The sequence below is a fragment of the Cydia strobilella genome, chromosome Z (genome assembly GCF_947568885.1).
Source record: "Cydia strobilella chromosome Z, ilCydStro3.1, whole genome shotgun sequence".
Lineage (NCBI taxonomy): Eukaryota > Metazoa > Arthropoda > Insecta > Lepidoptera > Tortricidae > Cydia > Cydia strobilella.
In genome coordinates, this window is record NC_086068.1 from 42,186,970 (window position 1) to 42,210,254 (window position 23,285).

Genomic DNA, 23,285 nt, shown 5'->3' on the forward strand with positions numbered 1-23,285 from the left:
ATTTCGGTGTAAGGTGGCGCCGCCTAATTACTGTTTTTTGATGGACACTTTTCGTACATAGAGATTTGGCTCCTATGATAACATCATGATCGGTCATGAGGGGTGGGGCGAAATGACCTAACGGGATAGTCTTATGTATCTTTCAGTAGTAGTGACAGAGAACAATATATTACTTTTTGTCTTTGTCATAGTTTCACTTTTCCACCGCTGCCACAACCGAAATTGTGGCAAACAAATAAGTACGTGACATGTCATGCTTGTTCGTTACTTGTTTAATTATTGTTGTTTTCTATGAAATTGTGCTTTCTCTTATAAAACATAGTGATGGTTAGCGTTTTGAATTGATAAAATAATGGTGAATTGATCTGTAATCGGCTGTAATAGCCGCTCTGAGCAAAAATATGAGAACATAACCTTTCACACGTAAGTACGGTATTTTACACCGGTCTTCCTCTTAACGCAATATGTGAGAATAACATCGTAAAATTACGTTACACTCAAAGCAATATAGAATCAAACGATTTCAATAAAAATATCACAATTATTTACACAAATTAACAAAACATTATTTGTAAAATTATCCGCCCAAATTACGTAGGTTGTTTGTGGTAATATGTCAGCTACTCAGACGAGTCTGGGGTCAGCCGTTTTTAATCTTCTTCTTAATTTAGCTGCATAACAATCATGTTAGGGATACCAGATGAAAATATCATAATTTTATGGGTAATTTTGACCTCGAAGTTTTTTCGTATTTCTAATTCCAAAAAATAAAATAAACAAATGTTGTGAATATTAAATGTGGTGTACATTAATTGGTGTGAATAATGTGATTGTGATTTGTGGTTTCATAAAATTAAAACTCATAATACATTTTATTTTAGATAGATAGATAGATAGTGTTTATTCGTGGCAAAAAAGAGGAAAAACGTACATAGGAAACACAACATAAATAGTATAAGCCACAAAATGGTCCCGACTCAGCATGGTGCTAGCCTGGCTGGGCTAGCGCTGATCTTCCGTCGGGGCCATTTTACGTTTTATTTACTAAACATGTTTAGTTTTGTACCACCTGCGCGAATTATAGGAGGTATTTCATTGTTCATATGCCTAAAAAGAACGGCCCATTGACATTTTATTCAACAATTTTAACACCGTCAAACTTTGCCTCCAGGGTAATCGCCCCAACGTGATATCAAATATTGGGGTAATTTTTACCAATATGATATCCCCACGTTTATGACGTCATCTATGTCTATCCCTTACGGGCGCACGCGGTAGGCCGCATCTATTGTAATGCTAGGTCTATGGCCGATACAGAGCAGGTAAAAATGTCGACTGTCAGATGAAGTAAGATGGATACACTGAGAGAATGAGACGGCAATATCCGCCATTAGTATTATAGTTTTTTCCATACATTTCGTATTTTTGTTCCTAGTTGCGCTAGGCGGCAGCTCTTGCCACTTGCCAGGTAGTGACGGTAGTTACCGGTGATTATATGCTCTTTGCTTTGGTCTTAGGTTAGGTTTGTGAATGATGTGTTTATTTATTTTACGAGTACATGATATTCAACTGTTAAGTGTTATTTATATTTTTAATCTTAGATAGATAGAGAGATTTATTATTCAAAAGTTATACAGTTTCCTGCAAAACTGTTTTCACAGTTTGTTTATACATGTCTATTTAGCAAATATATATTGGTAGAAATGAATGACGAATATATGCACTCTGATAGCAATATAATATATGTCGATGAAAACATACCAGGGCCTTTTGAGGACAGTGTTGAATACAATAATATAGTATGTAATTTTAATTCACGGTTAATAAATTACTGCAAATGCTATTTAATATGTACAACAGGATCCTGCCAATGCTTGATGAAATCAGGAGATGCTAATTATCAAATGGAAGGATATACATTAAACTTCCAAAAAGATATTGGTGACTTATCTTATCCAATTATAGAATGCAACAGTTTATGTACTTGTTCGCAGAGCTGTGGAAACCGTGTGGTTCAGAAAGGACCTATTAATTGTTTAGAAGTAAAAACATGTGGAAACATATCCAAGGGTAAAGGACTCTTCACTACCCAGTTCATTCCTAGAGGTACTTTTATATGTGAATATGCTGGTGAGATTATAACTCCTGAACAAGCTAAGAAGCGGCATAAATTAAATGACACACTCAAAAAAATGAACTATATATTTTGCCTCAATGAATATTGCGATGGAACACAATTGCAGATGATAGTAGATCCAAGTGAGGTTGGCAATATTGGTCGCTACATTAACCATAGTTGCGATCCTAACTGTCTAATTGTACCTGTCAGAGTTAATAATCCTTTACCCAAATTGGCTATATTCTCTCAAGTAGATATACATCCTGGTTCTGAAATAACATATAATTATGGTTCAAACAGTTTTGTTAATTCACAAGAAGTAGAAAATAGGAAAAAATGTTTATGCGACAGTAACAACTGCTTGGGCCTAATGCCTTCTGACAAATATTAACATGTTTTGTGTGTTAAAAATGATGCTGCTGTAACTATTGAAAAACAGGTTCGATGTTTTTAATAATTCTTTGAAAATAAACCCCTTATTTTATTGTATATGAAGATGAAGTAAAGCTTTTTGCACTTATATCGGGAATCCAACTATCACACACACACACACACAGCCCAAACCACTGGTTTTAGAGATTCCAAATTAGGAACGTAGGTTTCTTATAAGGTCTAGGGGTGCACTAAGAAAGGATTTTTCAAAATTCACCCTCCAAGGGGGTGAAATGGGGGTCCAAAGTTTGTATGGGGAAACAAGATTAGTTAGACTAATTTAATCGAAACTTCACAGGAGTATTCCTAACGATAAATGAATAAACATGTGTTTCAGGTTTTTGAAAATTCAAAACCTAAAAGGGGTAAATGTGGTGAAAAAGTTTCTATGGTTTATCAGGTCGCTGATTACGAAAACAACATCGATTTTAAAATCCAGTGTGGCGGACGTGAAAAACCATCTCCCCTGTTGGGGTGCAAATGGTGCAATGGGGTTGATATGTCTAAATATCATTATGGGTGTCGTTCTAATGGTTTTTTTGGGACGTGAATTATGAAAATGGCATCTATATTGAAATTTAATAATGTGGTCATGAAAATTCTTGAAATTTCTACCTTTTACATTAAATGTACACTACATACAGTACACTTACTAGTATATATTTACTTCATCAAAAGCAAACAGAATACGCCATCAGTACTTTTAGTATGTTGGTTGAGACACCTTTACCTATAAGTATACTAAATTTCGGGGGGGTTAGATCAAGGCGTGACGTAACAATGTTTTTTTTATTTATTAAATAATATACATACATACATAATCACGCCTATTTCCCGAAGGGGTAGGCGGAGACCACGGATTTCCACTTGCTACGATCCTGACATCCTGACATACCTCTTTTGCATAACATTCCTCATACACGCTCGCTCATTTCTTAAATTTTATAATTATACTTTGCTGAACATTATTGTGAATTTTAGGTAAAAACCGGCCAAGTGCGAGTCGGACTCGCGCACCGAGGGTTCCGTACTTTTTAGTATTTGTTGTTATAGCGGCAACAGAAATACATCATCTGTAAAAATTTCAACTGTATAGCTATCACAGTTCATGAGATACAGCCTGGTGACAGACAGACGGACATCGGATAGGGTCCCGTTTTTACCCTTTGGGTACGGGAACCCTAAAAATGGTTACTTGTGTGTTACGTAACTTTTAGGTAGGGGGCGGGGAGGTACACGAAAACGTTACGGCGCGTTACAGGGGGGTGGAGGAGTCGAAATGTTCGAAAATTGCGTTACGTAATATTTGAACGCCCCCTAACTGAATTAATTTAATTATTTTTATTTTTTAATTGTTGTCATTTCTCTTTTTTATTTATAATTGATTAATTCATGTTTATATAATTTTGGAAACTTCTACTTTTTTTTTGATTAGGTATTATTAATATTTTTTTATTGGTGGCTATGATGTTCGTTTTTGTAATATTTTTTGTGTGCATGTGCCTAGCTTTAAGATTTCAAACACAATGTAATATTGTTCTTGAATAAAAAATGATGATGATGATGATGATGATGATGAATCACGCGGGCGAAGCCGCGGGAAAAAGCTAGTGATCTATATAATATATTGTTTCATTTGACATATGCGTAGCTATTTGGTAGGAAGTAATTGGGGCCCATTGGCTCCTTTCAGGAATAGAAGGAACCTGTAAAATACAATCCAAGCACAAGGCTGCTAGGCTACTTGGTAACATTCTAAGGTGATAACATCTGGAAACTTCTATCAGATGTGCTTTTGAGTAGTTAAGCAGAAAAAACCGGCCAAGTGCGAGTCGGACTCGCGTTCTAAGGGTACATAACACAATTTAAGCAATGTATTTTTTATGTGAAACGTGAGTGAAATGTCTAAAAAACCAGTAGGGGTCGGATCAAAAACTAAGTAGTTAAGTCCGACTCACGCTTGACTGCACATTTCTAATAGATTTTAGACCCAGTAGTTTCGGAGATAAAGGGGGAATTGTATTTTTTTGCCTATTTTCTTGAATAACTTATATAATAAACTGTTTATCCTAAAAAAAAATAAAAAAAATTGCACGATATAGTTTAAAAAACTTTTTTTTTTAATTTTGTCATTAACCCCCAGAAGTGGCCCCCATGTTTAAAATTAATATGTTACATGTTCGTCTTTGGGTCACAAACTTACATATGTATACCAAATTTCAACTTAATTGGTCCAGCAGTTTCGGAGAATAGGCTGTGATAGACGGACAGACAGACGCACGAGTGATCCTATAAGGGTTTCGTTTTTTTTTTTCCTTTTGAGGTACGGAACCCTAAAAAGAAAACAAGCTATGATCCAAATTACTGTTATTTTGATTTATTTGTTGCTCAAATCAAACAATAATGTATGGTACTAAGATTCCATTAACTTATGAGTTATGAGCCACTTTATTGTCCACAGAATAACAAAACTCATAGGGGAAGTTACATGTGTTGCCAAACGGGAGGCCACGTCAACTAAATGTGCTGTCGGTGCCCATTGAAGATTACTCCTCCATCAGACTCCCCATCTACTAAGCTGGAATTTAATTAACACGTGGTTAATAATTAAAAAAGGTATATCATAAAATTACTATTAACTTAAATTATATATATAATTAAAATTAAATAACTTTTTGTTTAATCCTTTGACCGCTAAAGACGTCAACAGAGGAGTGCGGCTTCAGCTCCTGTATCAACCTTGGTGCACTCCGTCAAGGTTCACGGTTCACGTCACGATGACTACACCGCCGCGCCGCGCACGTTACACGTGGCGTTTAACCTTTTGTTTATATAAATCGTACCAAGGAGTCGGTGAAATAGTCTCAAATTAAGCTGGATAGGCTTGGCCAATTATATTTACTAGACGATATTGAAAGCATCATAAATTCCCTAAAATAAAATAAAATGTAAAACCTCCTTACATCAGATATGGCGTAAAAATACCCTCCGATCATACCCTAATGTCATGATTTTGTAGTAATTATATCAAAAAGTGCAAGCAAATATAAATTTTACTTGGCAACATTCTTAAAACATCTGAATTTAATATTAGGGTGATGGGTAATGTTTAATGACTTACCTGGCAACACTAAGCGGGAGTTAAAGAGACGGTGGTTCAGACCCGGCCACTTGGCTTGGATTGGGGAAGTCAAGGAGACAACATCTTGATGGTAACGGGTAAGCAAAGTTAAAGAGATACCTCCATTTTATAACACGAGCGATCAAAGAGATATGTCTTATAATATTTCAGAAGTGTTACCGTACCACTAACCCACAATACGATTTTTAAATTCGATCGGTAGAATGAAAACGTAAGTTGTCTAATAATTTTTCAATAGTACGTTACGTACCTACCAAATAGATTGATGTTATTAACCTTGAGTGATTTATGTGTTTCGAAGGCAGTTTCGTAGCTGTAAGAACCTTTGACTTTTGTTACATTGTTGCTTTGTAGTGGTGTTTTAAATTACCAAGATATTTTAATGCTAAAAAAAATATATGAGGTATTTTTATTATCCATGAGTGGTAGTCGTATCATCCATCAGTAACAAAGTAAAATTTTATATCAATTCATTGTAAAAGTATTGAATTTAGTTTGGTTTGTTTTATTTTAATGAAGGTAGGTTGTAATTATAAGGAAGAAGGTTTTTCAAAAACGGTAAAATAGTTATACGTTTTAGTTATACTACGTGTTTTTTGCAAAAGTATTTGGAATATAACCATAATTGTCGATATCATTTGAACGGTAAAAATTATTTTAGTCTGATACTATTACGACACTTACCTACAATTAAATAATAATAATTTTTAGAGTTTGTGTCCAGCAACTTTTGGAGAGAATTGGACTTTGATGTTCTAGATTAAAACCTACTTTAAAAAAAAAGCCATATGTAAAGGAATAATATGATACTAAATAATCGTTATAATTTAAATGAGTACCATAGTGTTGTGTAATGCATAATATGATCCACCCTAGACTGCATCGGCACTTACAATCAGGTGAGATTACGGTCAAATGCTTGCCTTTTTGTAATAAAAAAAAAAAAATGTGCATTTAGGAAATAAATGTGACATTAGTAAGATAACAATAGCACAGGGGTTCTGATACTTTTGATCGACGTTAATATGAGCTTGTGTCATTTGTATGACGTGGAGGCGTCATTTGTGTGACATGGAGGTGTCACTTGTATGATGCGTTGGCATTATTTATATGACGTGGAGGTTTCATTTGTATGACGTGGAGGCGTCATTTGTATGACATGGAGGTGTCACTTGTATGATGCGTCGGCATTATGTATATGCCCGTGCGGCCCGGCGGAGCCCGCGCTCGAAGTCACTGTCGCCATGTGGTAAGTATGGGACTCGGAGGAGAATAGAAACACACGTGCTTGCTCGTGAGCGTCTATAATGTAACTAACTCAACGTACATCGACAACTTATATCTATATCTTATATTACTACGCACACCTCAGGTGTAGTATTAAGGGGAATCCTTTTTTAGGGTTCCGTACCCAAAGGGTAAAAACGGGACCCTATTACTAAGACTCCGCTGTCCGTCTGTCCGTCCGTCTGTCCGTCTGTCCGTCCGTCTGTCTGTCTGTCACTAGGCTGTATCTCATGAATCGTAATAGCTAGACAGTTGAAATTTTCACAGATGATGTATTTCTGTTGCCGGTATAACAACAAATACTAAAAACAGAATAATATAAATATTTAAATGGGGTCCCATACAACAAACGTGATTTTTTTGCTGTTTTAGTCCGTAATGGTACGGAACCCTTCGTGCGCGAGTTCGACTCGCACTTGGCGGGTTTTTTATGTATAAATAACATTTCCAGACGATTCTGATGGGGGAAACAAGGGCCAGGTGACATATAACGTTATAGGTAGTCATCGCCTGAAGTTTTTGTTTCCGCAATAATGCCTACCTAATGTTGTAATAAACAATTTAATAGCCTACTAAGTGTCCCACGACTGCTGGGCAAATGCCTCTCCCCTTGATTTCCACGACTCCCGATTTGGTGTTTCCTCCGGCCAGTTGTTCAGGAAGCTGTCCAGGTCATCCCGCCATCTCCGTTTGGGCCTGCCCCGTCCACGCCCCTCTACCGGCATCCACTTGGTTGCTAAGCTAGTCCACCTCTCCGGATGCATGCGGTAGACGTGACCGGCCCAGTCCCATTTGAGCCTAGCGGTTTTCTCGCCTACGTCAGCGATGCCTGTTTTTGAGCGCAGCGTGGTGTATACCTGATAAAGTCATAAATATTAGCAAAGGCCCGCGTCAATTTCGTTAACTGCTATGTGGACCTTGGCTGCTAAAAGGTTGCCGACCCCTGCTCTATACGATAAACTGAAAGTTTTTAGTATAAAGAAAACTGTATAGTGGATTGGCGAAACAGGCTTTAGGTTATTTTTCGCTCATGTCGTCGCAAATATGGACATATTTGGTATCAGTGCATTCAGTGTGATGTCCTAAACACAAATTGTTAGCCGAGTTCGGAACGCGCCCCTAACTGACAGGCCGGTTGTCATGAGCGCGAGCTGTCAAGATGGCTTGGCGCCGGATCCACGGAAGCGTCGGTCTAGCATTGTTGTGTATCGAGTTAAAATAAATCGTTTACTCAAGACCTAGTGCGTTTTGCTGTTAATAATTCAGAAGTGAGATATGAAACATGCATGCTCACAAAATATTTCCATCAAATAAATTGATTCGCGTACGAAATCGTAATATTGGAAGTAGCATCAAAGTACGCACTAAATGGACGCGTACGTATTTTGGTAAAATGCACTAAGTTTTGGGTCGCAAAGTGTTTTGAAATATGTATTGTACAAATGCCTATTTAACAAAGAAGTAAAATGTTAGAAATCATACGATTTCGAAAAAGTACGTAAGTAATATTACCGCCTGCCGGTAAGTTATGCGCTCGAGGCGAGTCAACAACTCGATCACGATTGCCAGTGGTAAATGAAACATTATTAGTATTTAAAAAACTATTTGGAAATGGTTTCTGCCAATCCTGAATGCAGGTATGTCGAATTGCTAAACCGACAACGTTTTGTGTGAGTAAAAGTGCGTAATACCACTTATAGCCTAACACGTAAAATGATATTGGAATTTGATCTTTAATGTATGGACATTATGTCCTATAAACAAATACATAACATGAATGTGCATTATATATATCATTTGGTATGGTATTGACTGCTTTGGTGTGTTATTTGTATGGAACTTATACTTTATTATTGGATAACTGTATCCACAACATGCATTGTTATTGTAATACCACACTAGGCTTAGTGTGGCTGTGGTGTGCTTGTGTTTAATTTCCAGAGCAGAAATGATCACTTCAACTCCGAGAATTGCATTTGATGGTACAACTAATCTGAAGTTACCGTTGGGCAAGACAAATTTATAGATTGTATATTGTATGGCCTAACATGGCCCATATGAAACAAAGTTACAATACAACAAAGTGGTTTGCTTATGATAGCTAAGCAGGTAATAAATACTGTGAGATACTTAAATTGAAAGGTGTAAGTATATTTGAATATGTTGTAGTGAATGGTTACCTGAACCTTTCCAAGTGTGGTATTGGATTATGCACATAGTCTAGTTTGTGCCATTGAGAAAGTATATAAGCAATAAAAATAGGACATGATATGCTTGGACCCATGGGACATGACACATGACTTTTATTTCAAGTCATGAAACCAGTCTTGGCATCTTCAATCTTAAAATTCTTAAATATTGTGTACAATAAATGTACTTGGTGTCTTGAAAAAATGCTGAATTCAATATTAATCATGATTGAGACAAGCAATCATTTGTATTGAGTGAATTTTTAGTTACCATTTAGGTAATATAAGGTGTAATATTGCTAATATTCACCGGGGTCATATAAGATCATTCAGCTTTATGCCTATCAATGGGAAAAAGTATTGGAATAATATTTAAATTAATTTCAAATGATATTTAGTACATTCTCTTTATGGTAAGAAATGAGTAATGAATTATTATTAAGTACTTTTTAAGCAGAGTTTGGTAGCTTCTGTAGCACAGTGATTTTGCTGGTGTACCAACTGGTGTCTTTACCCTAGATTGAATGGTTAACTGTAATACTGTCATGATCTCATCTGAGTTTTAACTGATCTCTTGATTGGTATTTCTTAGTGACTAAATTAGTCATTTTATTAAATTGTCATTTATTTAAATGACTGGTATGACGGGATTGGTGTACCCACCTGATGGTAAAGTGTGTTAAGTGGTCTTAAATATACTTACTCTTTATATGGTTTTTGAGTTGTGTGTCTGTGTGTGTTTACATTATGTTCACAGATACTTATTATGATGTAACATTGGCTTGTGCAACTAATACAAATATGATGGTAATAGCTGGTTGGTTCACAAAGAAAAAGTAAAGACAGATTAGGTTTCAAATGAAATTTACAAGCTGAAAAGAATAATGAGATACCACATAAGATTTTATTCATGTACAATAATTGCAACGGGGTATGTAAAATTGTGGAGATGAACTGAACATTATGTTCACAGATAGTAAATGTGATGGAATATTGACCTGCACAACTAATACAAGTGTGATGCTAATATATCCTATAGTTGGTTGGTTGACACGAGAGGAAGTAAAAGGACAAAATTGACCACTACCGGGTCGGGTGTTGTAAACACATCTCAAATGACTTTTACTAGCAGCGAGAAATGATGATATGCATAAGGGTTTTATTATAGTATTGGCTTATGCAACACAAGCATGGTGTTGGCTGGTGGGTTATTGTTTAAAGTTCACACAAGATAAACTAAGGGCAAAATTGAACACTACTTGTTAGAAGTTTGTAACATGTCAAATATGTTTGACTAATAGATAATAATGGTGAGATGTATACCTAAGGGTTTTAAGTCCTGAGCAATTGAATCAGGTGAGTGTTCGTTAGTCTGATTTTGACAAACAATTTACAAATCATGGTGATGTCTATTACTCTCACTGAAGTACAACCTTTACCTGAATTATGAGTAAGGGAGGTTAATGTTAATAATGTTTGGGAGTAATGAATGATGGTAATAAAACTGCAATGTTTTACATCATGGGTAGTATACACCACCAACAAAAAAAAAAATATCTGCGATTCGTAAATTTCTTCAGAAAATATAAAAATAAGAGTGTGTTTCCTAAGTGTTCTAGCCCTGAGATTATGTGGCTAGAGTAACTGAGTTTAGGATTGACATGTTAGTGCAGTAAAATAATTAAATTGAAGTATGAATTAATGTTTTTGTACTTTGGGAGTTTCTTAAAATATGTTTATTTGGAAAGATGAGTAATAATTATATAATGGAACATGATTGAGTGGTATGCAACAACATAAAGCTGCATAAAGCCATCGGTGTTACGTGGTTGCATGAACCAATTTACTGCCCTTAATATGTTTTCAGAGGGACATATGCAAGAGTGTCATGTGTTCGGCGTATTGCTGCTAGCGAGAAATGCTGACACGGCTGATGCGGCATAATGTGAAATGAGGCTACTCGGTGGCCTGAGCTCGAAGACATGATTGCGGTTGGCAATGAGATGAGTTGAACAGTAAGCCGTCAGCTTCAGACTCGCAAGAGGGTAAGCCTGTTTTCACACGCCTCTGGGCGGTGATGCCTGTTGTCATGACGCTCCTTGCGGTGACGTATGTTTTCACACGCCGTTGGGCGGTGATGCCTGTGGTCACGACGCTCCATGCGGTGACGTATGTTTTCACACGACGTTGGGCGGTGACGCCTGTTGTCACGACGCTCCTTGCGGTGACGTATGTTTTCACACGCCGTTGGGCGGTGATGCCTGTGGTCACGACGCTCCATGCGGTGACGTATGTTTTCACACGACGTTGGGCGGTGACGCCTGGTTCAATGACGCCTATGTGCAATGATGCTTGTTTTCACGACGCCTGTGTGCGGTGATGCCTGTAGTCACGACGCTTCTTGCGGTGACGCCTGGTTCAATGACGCCTATGTGCAATGATGCTTGTTTTCACGACGCCTGTGTGCGGTGATGCCTGTAGTCACGACGCTTCTTGCGGTGACGCCTGGTTCAATGACGCCCATGTGCGATGATGCTTGTTATCACGACGCCTGTGTGCGGTGATGCCTGTAGTCACGACGCTTCTTGCGGTGACGCCTGGTTCAATGACGCCTATGTGCGGTAATGTTCGTTTTCACGATACCCATGTGCAATGATGTCTGTTTTCACGACGCCTGTGTGCGGTGATGTTTGTTTTCACGACGCCTGTGTGCGGTGATGCCTGTAGTCACGACGCCTCTTGCGGTGACGCCTGTGTGCGATAATGCTTGTTTTCACGACGCCTGTGTGCGGTGATGCCTGTAGTCACGACGCCTCTTGCGGTGACGCCTGTGTGCGATAATGCTTGTTTTCACGACGCCTGTGTGCGGTGATGTTTGTTTTCACGACGCCTGTGTGCGGTGATGCCTGTAGTCACGACGCTTCTTGCGGTGACGCCTGGTTCAATGACGCCTGTGTGCGATGATGCTTGTTTTCACGACGCCTGTGTGCGGTGATGCCTGTAGTCACGACGCCTCTTGCGGTGACGCCTGTGTGCGATAATGCTTGTTTTCACGACGCCTGTGTGCGGTGATGTTTGTTTTCACGACGCCTGTGTGCGGTGATGCCTGTAGTCACGACGCCTCTTGCGGTGACGCCTGTGTGCGATAATGCTTGTTTTCACGACGCCTGTGTGCGGTGATGTTTGTTTTCACGACGCTACATGCGGTGATGCCTGTTTTCACGACGCTTTATGCGGTGATGCCTGTTTTCACGACGCTTTATGCGGTGATGCCTGTTTTCACGACGCTTTATGCGGTGATGCCTGTTCTCACGACGCTACTGCGCTTTCGGGCGGAAATGTTCAGTGTCTACTCTGCGTGCAAGACTTGAGAGACGTGGACAACGGTGCTTTCCGCACTGGTTGACGAAGTGACCAGGGAATGCTGCCATGGTGCGGTGATAATGTCTGCGAACTCCCTCACGCCTATGGCTAGGCTTGAGATGAACATCGAGGAATGGTAACAAAGTTGATGCTGGTAAGGCAAAATATAATATAAAGTACAAGCAAGGTTAGATGACCTATAATCATGTTTGAGTAATAATTAGCAAGGCTTAATGACTTAATTTGAGTTTTGATGAATACAACATTGATATTATTAGAAATCAGATCACTGTGGTCTTTTTATGATATATGAAATGTTTAAATGTTATGCAGCCTGTTTAGAAGGTGCAAATGTCGAAATTGTAATACCTAATGTTTTACCTTGTAGGTTGGACTACGAAAGACACAGTTTGTTTTGAAGGCATAGTGTTCCTTGTTGTACAACGGAACGTTTAGATCATTAATATGTATTACAGAGTTGGAGAGGCTGTGATGCCAGGTTTTTATCATGTGCTGTATTGGAGGCGGCCATGGACGTGGAGCTGTGCGCTTGTTGTTCGGCCGAGGCCCAGCGAGCCGAGCGAGCAACGTCTCTTGTGCTGGTACTGCGTGGAGCACGCATCATCTACAACACTGACATCAGATGTGAGCCCGTTCCTTTTTCTCGTTAATAAAGCAGTGTGGTGCATACCTATTCTGTTTTGCGATCAGTTGATCACGCAAGTCGTGCATCATTTTAAAAGGATCTAAATTTAATAATGATATGATAAATTTGATTTAGTACCTGACATTTATTATTCAAAGTCTTGAAGTTGACTAAGGGAAGTTTCTAAAAGTATGTAAACTGTAAAAGTAAATTATAGAAGTCTGTTTTTATCGTGATAAAAGAGATAATATTATAGGTTATTACTTATTAGAGACTTTAATAGTTGATGTATAAAGTTAGTGGAAAGGCTTTTGAAACAAAAACGGTTTGTACGGGCTACGCATTCAGATTGTTTGATTGGTTCACAGAGCTAGTGAGCTAACTACCGCTGCTGAGCTGAGCTGTGAAGTGTGGTGGTGAAGTTCCGCGCGGCACGGGTGGAAGACACCTTCGAGGGCGAAGGTTATTTGGTCAGATGGCCGACTGTTAGCCGAGTTCGGAACGCGCCCCTAACTGACAGGCCGGTTGTCATGAGCGCGAGCTGTCAAGATGGCTTGGCGCCGGATCCACGGAAGCGTCGGTCTAGCATTGTTGTGTATCGAGTTAAAATAAATCGTTTACTCAAGACCTAGTGCGTTTTGCTGTTAATAAAATATATGAGATGACAAGCGCGAAAGTGGTGGGGGTAGTTGCTGTGACGTCAAAAAGTCGGCAGTACAAAGTTTTTTACTTAATTTTTTTAATCATACCATGTGGGGTATCAAATGAAAGGGCTTTGTGAGTAGATCACAAATATAATTTTTTTAGTCTGGTTGTTTTAATATTAGTTGCAGTTTAATGTAACAGAAAATTATACTTTTTTCAACTTGATGTAGTTTTCTTATTTCTGGGTATATCTGGTTAATTATTTTTTAACGTTATATAGAGGATATTCACAGTCACTTGGTATATATATAATGATCCATTCAGTCATTTTCAATTTAGAGCAGTTCAAAGTCAACTGTGTTGTGAAATTTTTATTTTATTTATTTATTTTAAACTTTATTGCACAAGAACAAGTACAAAAGGCGGAATTAATGCCTTGAGGCATTCTCTACCAGTCAACCACTGGGCCAAACAAAAATTAGTTAAGGTGGGTGCAGTGCGATGCGAAAAAAAATGTTCTAAATATAAAGTCTAATACTAACGCCAATATACAAACTAGTAATATTTATATACTATAATACCTTTATAAACTACATAAATAAACAATATAAATGCATATACAAATTTATTTTATAATATACATAAATATATTTTTGCATGTGCGGGGAAGGGGGGGGGGGGGGGGGTGTCCCACTAGACAGTATCCAGCAGGTGCTTGTAGAGCATTCGTTTGAAAGTCAGCTTGTTTGGGGCTTGTCTAATCGTTAGAGAGAGCGAATTCCAAAGACGGATTGCTTGAACAGCGAAAGAAGACGTGAGAAAACCGTTATGGTGAGGGAGAACAGAGAGTTTAAGAGAACGGGCAGCGCGCAGCTCGCAGCCTGGGCAGGGGGTAATAAAGCTGAAGTTACATTTGAGATATTCTGAGTGGGGGGCTCGAATAGGATAGAGAAGAGTGAGGAGAGTATTCGAAAGGATCGGCGCTGACGTATGGGAAGCCACTTGAGCTGGTGACGGTAGCTGGATATATGATCACACTTTCGAATTCCAAAAATGAACCGTATTCCATTGTTTACCTGTCGATCGAGTTTGTTGAGAGAATTTTGATCCATGTTAGTTGTGCACACATCAGCATAATCAATGAGCGGGAGGATGAGTGCTTGAACGAGCAATTTCTTTGTAAATTTTTGAACGTTTTCTAATAATTTGTTAGACGAAGTAATGAAAATGTTACAGTATGTTATATATTTGTGATCTACTCAAATAAATACATAAATACAAAGATATGAGATGACAAGCGCGAAAGTGGTGGGGGTAGTTGCTGTGACGTCAAAAAGTCGGCTGTACAGTTTTTTGCTTTTTTTTTATTCATCCCATGTGGGATGTGGGGTATCAAACCCTTTCATTTGATACCCCACATGGGATGAATAAAAAAAAAGTCATCATTCGCTTGCCCTTGTCCCATTCACTTGGGGTCGGCGCAGCATGTCTTTTTTTGTCTTTTTTGTCAGCATGAATAAAAAAAAAGTAAAAAACTGTACTGCCGACTTTTTGACGTCACAGCAACTACCCCCACCACTTTCGCGCTTGTCATCTCATATCTTTGTATTCAGGACATCACACTGAATGCACTGATACCAAATATGTTCATATTTGCGACAACATGAGCAAAAATCGATTTCCAGAAGACTTCTAGACCAAAAACCACCTTACTAGTAGTAATGAGGCCGTCACTCCTTATTTTAACTATTTCTGATCTTATAATATTCTTTTAAGTATACATATTTAAGCAAGATTTTTTTACTGCTGTCATAAAAATACTGAGAGATGTTAGAATCTGCTGCTATGCAACTTTTATTAACACAGTCTTATATTAACCATACAACTGCGACGAAAACTTGACGTCGCTGTTAAATGACATGCCTCTCTATGATCATTCGTTAAAGAACTACAAAAGCGATTAATTTTGAAATTGTGAGTGTAAACAGTCGAAGGAGAAGTAGGCTTTATTATAAAAGTATAACTGAAGCCTATTGTAACTCTGTTGCTGGTATGTTCAGCCTCTTTACACTTATAATTGGCAAATCAAATTGGCAGTAAATAAGCACAAAAAAAACTATACTCATTCTTTTTATATTGGGTGTTAGTACTAGTGTAAGACAAAGATAGTATGATTCTCTCCGTCTATGTTTGAAATGAGACAGTCCTTTGACAAACTATATATGTCAAATGTACCTATTCTTTCGTTTTTTGATGAAATACATATATCCATAATACATATAAACACGTCAGTCATTAAGAGGCCGGTGTCGATTTTAGTCGCAAAAATGTAAAATTGATAGTTTTACTCGGTGAAATTGTACACCTTTTGTTACCTAATTGAAATAACAAGTACTGGTTTCTATTAGCACGTCTTGCCTTTTATCAGATCAACTTTTTGAAAACAGACTCACTAAATTAGTAATGATTTTTTTCCTGATGGACGTTTAGGTAAACACGCGTAAAGCACTGATTTTGTCGCTCTTATTTGTAAATTTCGTACAGTTTGGACTGCTAAAAATGGTAGATTTGTATTACACATATTCTGTACTGACCTTTATCAGATTACATTTTTAACCGACTTCAATTTCATAGAAGGAGGAGGTTCTGTATTTGGTTGTGGCTATTTTTTTTTATTTTTTTTTTTATGTATGTTCCCCGATTATTCCGAGACCCGTGGACCGATTTGAGTCATTATTTTTTTGTTCGAAAGGAGCTACTTCCAAGTTGGTCCCATATTAATCTGGTTCTGATCTGATGATGGGATCCCTGAGGAATTGAGGGAACTCCTCAATTTTTAAAGGCACATGTATGGTGATTTGGGTATTTTCATAAGCAACTTGAGCATTTTCTCTCGAAAACGACCAATTTGATGAAGTGGACTTGATGATGATGATTGTTTTGAAGGTAGTGATGATGATTTTTTTAATGTAGGATGTTCAGCGATTACTCCGAGACCCGTTGTCCGACTTGAACAATTCTTTTTTTGTTTGAGAGGAACTACCTCCAAGGTGGTTCCACATTAATCTGGTGCTGTTCTGATGATGGGATCCATGAGGAATTGAGGGAACTCCTCAATTTTTAAAGGCACATGTATGGTGATTTGGTCGTTTTCTTAAGCAACTTGATCATTTTTTCTCGAAAACCACCAATTTGATGAAGTGGAGCTGATGATGATGATTGTTTTGATGATAATGATTTTAGCGATTACTCCGGCACCCATGATCCGATTTGAGTTATTCTTTTTCTGTTTGAAAGAAGTTACCTCTCCAAAGGGTTTTCGTAATATTTTTGGTTTTGATCTGATGATGGAATCCGTGAGGAATTGAGGGAACTCCTTAATTTTTAAAGGCACGTGTATGGTAATTTCGGTGTTTTCTAAAGTAACTCAAGCATTTCCTCACCAAAACCACCAATTTGATGTAGTGCAACTGTACCCTAACCACGAGTTTGGCACTAAATATTCTTCGTAACTTACTTTGTACACTAATACGCCAGTACGAGCGAGATGCATAAACAGTAAGTTACGCACACGATAGCGAATATATCAATGTCAAACTCGTGGTAAGGCTACTGATAACTTCCCTCGTATGTGTATTATGATTTTTGATGTAGGTAGTGTTGGAAACAACCAAAGAGACTGAGAGGTGAAGGTAGGGGGTATTAGTGTTTGGGGGGTTTGAGGTTGGGGGTTGAGGGGAGGTGAGTTGATGGGTCGGAGACTGAGGGGTTGGGAGTGGGATTGGGGGTTAGGGTTAGGAGTTAAGGGGTCTGGGGTTAGGGGTCGGGGAATGGCGGTTGAAGGGTTGGTGGTTTAGGGTTGAGGGGTTCAGTGATCAGGGGTTGATGTGCTGTGAGGTTGAGTGATCGGGGGGTTTGAGGGATTGGGTCAGTGGCGGGGCGGAGAATGGATTTACTGACAGGAATGATTTCCCAGACGGACTCGAGGAAAATTCTGATTATTTAATAAAGTTTACGAATTTACAGATAAACATGATTATGTTTTTCATTCATGCGTCACGCTTTTAATAATGTCTTAAAACTAAAAATGGAAAAATAAAAACATAAAAAAAAAGATAAACCGACTTTAAAAAGGATGAAATTAAATATTATCCTTTTTAGGGTTCCGTGTTTAAGTATATGCGTTACCAACTGATATGTTTGAAGTCGGTGCCAAGCCAAATTTTAAACCAGGGATTTTGGTGCAATTCGATAAAGATGTGGCTATATAAGTATGTACGTTGGATTACCTAATGCAGCGTACTACGTAGGCGAACAACACGCGAATGCGAAGCGGCGCGGCGCCTTAATTAATCCTTTGATACCTATATAGAAGTGTCCTACGTGGGCGATCTCGTTGCGAACGCGAACGCATTGGGCCGGCCGCGCCGCGCCGCGTCGTGACCCCATCACACACATATACTGTACTCCACCTTTTAAGGGGCCCACTGACTATCCGAACAACTGACAGGCCGATATCGTCCGGCGGACTGATAGTCAGTGGGCCCCTTTACAGACTACATTTTTATTATTATGGCTTTGACTTTTAAATGAAAGTTAGACGAAATCAATTTTCTCCAGAAATTACTTCAAAACAAGTGACAATTTCTCTGAAAATCGACTTAATTTCAACGTAATTTTGATACTTAAACAATCTACAACATTTGCTGAAACTATTCTTATACATCAATTTGTATAATTTACCGCCATAATTTTTTGATGAATTTTTAAAAACTGCGCCTTCTCTTCATATATTACCGGTGACGCTCGCTCGCGACCTCATTATTAAAAGGCAAGATGAGAAGACGTGCTAATAGAAACCAATACTTGTTATTTAGATATTACGTAACAAAACGTGTATAATTTCAACGACTAAATCTATCAATTTTACATTTTTGCTCCAAAATCGACATCGGCCTCTTAAAGTCGTGTTATAATAAAACCACAGAATAAATAATAGTACTACCGTACAGAAAGGAAACTTCCTACAAAACCGAAGTTTGACAGCGGTTCAGGGTCGAATTATGCTGTCCCTTTCTAATATATGGCACTATCCCTTTCGGCTAATAATGGTTGTCAAAATGCGTCATTATTTTATCTATGGTCGTGCACGCAAAGGGACGTCAAGTAATTGCTCTGAGCAATGCTGAGCCGAACGGAGCCGAGTTTGCCCGAAGCGAGGAGTTTCGCACCCCTGATAAAACTACGTTTTCTTTAGAAAAATATAATTATTCACAGCATATAGAATAAACAAGGTAAAACATAACATAAACATAATTTCGAATTTAAACTGTTGTGAGACATACCAACATTAAATCATTTTACGGTTTAGACTCACAACACACAACAACATGTCGCGCGAGTGACTAAAACAAGTGAGTCTAAACCGTAAAATGATTTAATGTTTAATATAAACATAATTTATTCAAAAATACGTGGCATGCTTACATTCATACAAACAAAGACAAAATAGTGACGTTTTACATGTGCCTAAATTAGGGTACCCTGTGTTCAGGCATCAGGCGAGAAATATGGCAAACATTGTTAATGGAAATTAATTTTCACTTACACAATACACAGCAATAATACCATAATTTAGCAACTTAATACATACATCAACATACTATAATAATGGAATACTTATCATATTTATCCTATTATAACTATAGTCATATCGCTTAAAACAAAGATAGATATAACTCCGTACCTAATAGATGGATGCAGTCTAAGGAAAAAACGTGCCTCGAAAATCCACGAAAATTTGATTCTCGTTCAGATGGCGCCACTACCTTTGGCCTACTCTAGTATAGATGGCGTTGACGGTTTCGTTTGTTATTTAACAATTTTAATGTGTAAGAAAAACTCCAGCTTACATAACAACAATATATTTCTTGATCACAATATTCCATTGCAGTTCAACATCCAATCACCTCTCTTCACAATCGTCCACCCTTCACCTCTGCCCGTAACCGAATGCCCGTTAACCACCATGCCAGTCGCATTTTATCTCCTCTTTAAACTCCCTTCCATTTACAAATGTTAACAATCAATAACTTTACTTTTAAATTTAATTAATTATAGATTGACAATGATTATTCAACTCTTTATTTCATGAAATCTTTTCCGAATAATTAGTAATTTTAAAGAATCTTACACTCGCCCATCCTGACATTGTGCATGTCCTCATGCACAGTCATACTAATCACGTTTATCATCTAATCTTACACTCGGCATGTTAAATCATCGGGCATTCAGAAAGAAAATTATAAATACTTCATTACTCATGTAATACAATTGCTTTGTCTATCTATATATACATATTTTCTTGTTATCTATTGAATTAATTTATATATTCATATAATTATTTCAAATCGAATAATATACATATATCCATCTAAATACATAGTTTTTTTAAATATAAATCCGACATCACATTCCTTTTTTTTTTTATTGTATCAAACATAGTTTTTTTCATCATCACTTCACATACTTCATCATACTTAACATATTCTATTACATATTCTATTTCTAACTGTTTTTTTTTACTCATTTTAGGTGTAGCACATTATTTCTCATGTTTTTTCATTCAGTTTTTTTTTTAATGTGCTATTTACATATCACTCTCTTGACACAAACGTGTCTCACACCATTTTTATTCAGTTCCGTTTTTTGACTCATTTTAACTGTAGCACATAATTTCTCGTTTTGTTTTTCATTCAGTTTTTTTTTTATGTGCTACTTATCAGTCTCATATAACTAATCACAATACTGGAGCCCCCTTCATGTCTCCAATACTGCCTCATATAAACTAATCACAATACTGGAGCCCCTTTCATGTCTCCAATACTGCCTCATATAACTAATTACAATACTGGAGCTCCCTTCACGTCTCCAATACTGCCTCGTATAACTAATCACAATACTGGAGCCCCCTTCATGTCTCCAATACTGCCTCATATAACTCAAAGCTTCAATAGTTAAATAACTCAAAGATTCAGTTACCTGTTCAACAATTCAAATATTCAATATCTCAGATTTAAGAATTCAATAACTCAAAGATTCAATAATTCACTCAAAGATTCAATAATTCAATTACTAGGTTCAATATTTCAATAACTTGTGATGGGGTCACGTTCGCCGGGGCGGGCGCGGCCTCATACACCTCCCTTGTTCCAGACGGGAGCAAGGGTTTCCTAGTTAGCTCAGAGGAGAGAGAGGGTGCAGAGTGAGACAAAGAAACACAGGTTTAATGCTGTAGTATAGATCGGCGGGCTTTTATGCCGGTTTATTATAAATCAAGATTGCTTAGGTCTAGGTATCCTAAGCTAGGTACGACGCGGGGGTGATTCTAATTATCGCAACAGTGTGGCGCGGACCCTAAGCTACTCGCGGATTCGGGAACGGTATCCCCTAAGAGTGAAGGGGATGGCGAGACGGGAAGGATATGCGAATCGGGGGGGAGCGCCTAGGGTGCCTACGCGTCTAAAACACGCCGGCTCTGACCAGGGCGATAGGGAGTATCAAGGGTGCCTACGCGTCTAAAACACGCCGGCTCGGACCAAGATACAGGGTAGGACAGGATACGTAATCCAGGTGCCTACGCGTCTGAAAACACGCCGGCTCTGACTGGGCTACGGGAATCAGGAAGGGTCGGAGGGGAACCGGGTGCCTACGCGTCTGAAAACACGCCGGCTCGACCGGGAGATCAGCTGTCCTCACTGCGGAAGGCGGTGAGCCCAACTGACGCTGTTGTATGGGCGCGCGCCGCTTTTATACGCTCGGCCCGGCGCGCGACGGGTGGGGCGAGTGGGCTGGCACTCGATCGGTTGCCGCGCCTCGATAGGTAGCTCCGCTGTCTGTCACGTGGCGGCGGCGTGGTGTTGTAATGCGCGGCTAGGCGCGCCATTACAGTCCCGTCACCCGTCTGGAGATTTTTACCTATGGGGAAAAATCACCGTTAGAATATGCTGGCTGAAAGACGATACCATTTTTTTTTTTTCTTTTTTTTTTTAATTCTTATTATTATTATTTTTTATTTACTGGATGCTATTATGTTTATCTCTCATTTTTGTATTTATTCTAAGTATTCGTCTTCCTATTTGCAACACGTTTATTTATTTTGAGCCTACGTTCTCTGTTTGACCCGCGTCTTGTTTTTTTTTAAAGTTATTTATTGTAATTATATTCCCACAATATTGTTGTTCACTTGACTTAATGTTACCAATTCACGTTCACTGTTATGTACTTACTTGGTCTGTAACCTATTCTTTCTATGTGCTTGTATTATTCTATTCTATTTATTCACCATGTCGCGGGTTTATTTATGTTTATATTAAGTATCTATTGCGGTTTACTGGTCACACTTTTGATTGCACGGTAATTATTCTTCATTTTATTACTTTACTTTATTTAAACAATAGGTTTTTTTTTATACACATTTTTTTTGATGCTTCTACGGTACTTAAATCTGCTGACGGTTTTTTTTTTACTACACTATTTGTTTTTCTTATTACGGTACTTTAATATAATCACTGTTATATTTTTATATTATTTCACTTCACAATTATTATTTTTTATTTAGTCTTCTTTTCCCCCGTTTTTTCTTTTGCTGTGACGTTCGTAGGGCGGGTGCGCCTGCCGCGTTCGCGGCCTTCTCGCATGGCCGTGTTGTTGGCCGCCGTTCCTCTTTCTGCCCGCCCTGCGCGTCCTTTTCTTGTTTCCGTCCTCCGTGTCTGGTCTCGAGGACGGTGCCGGTGCCAGGGGGCTGGCGATCTGTAACTTACTTTTTGTTATCCCTCCGATATCTATTTTTCTTTTATTAAATTTACGTTTATGTTCCATTTCTGAAGTCGGTTCGTGTCCGCGCTGCGTGGTTTGTGTTTTTCGAATTTTCTTCTTCCGGTTGTATTTTATCGCTGGACTCTGTGTGTGTTGTGTAAGGTTCGCTTTTGCTCGGCGGTGCGGGACTCGATTTGTTGTATATTTACCTTTTTCGGATATCTGGTCAATGTTCCTGGTATGTGGTAAATCTACCTGTGGTAGCGGGTACGCATCCTTTTCGGATATCTGGTTATTCTCACGGTAATCTACACGGAATCGGTACTGACCTGACGGTTTTTCCACTGTTACGACGGGGAAACTATGTGGGCTGTGTGACCTCTCGATCACGCCCTGTTGAAGTATGTCACTCACGTGTTTGTCGGTTACTTCTTGCTGCTTCGGATTTCGTGGATAATATCTTTGTTTTACGGGTTCTGTTTGCTTTAGTTTTATTCTGTGTTGTACCTTTGTGAGCGGTGTGGTTGGCTGCTGTTGACTGGATTCGGCGGTTATGCTATTCTGGTTTTCTTCTGGAGTGTCTACTTTTTGCTTGTCCTCTCCGTTTTTCGGATTTTTTCTCTGGGTATTCTTGTCATCACGGTC

The 23,285-nt window shown here is 38.4% G+C and overlaps 1 protein-coding gene and 1 long non-coding RNA gene across 2 annotated transcripts in view; both read left to right on the top strand.

Annotated features, from left to right (window-relative positions):
* LOC134754980 (uncharacterized) overlaps positions 1-23,285 on the top strand; it is a 543,731-nt gene that overhangs the window by 112,657 nt on the left and 407,789 nt on the right. The gene's annotated exons all lie outside the window — the stretch shown is intronic.
* On the top strand, positions 1,507-5,231 carry LOC134753836 (probable histone-lysine N-methyltransferase set-23). The gene is made up of 2 exons (XM_063689777.1): positions 1,507-2,558; positions 5,013-5,231. Exon 1 carries the CDS (start codon positions 1,704-1,706, stop codon positions 2,508-2,510), a length of 807 nt encoding a protein of 268 aa, XP_063545847.1. The 5' UTR covers positions 1,507-1,703; the 3' UTR covers positions 2,511-2,558; positions 5,013-5,231.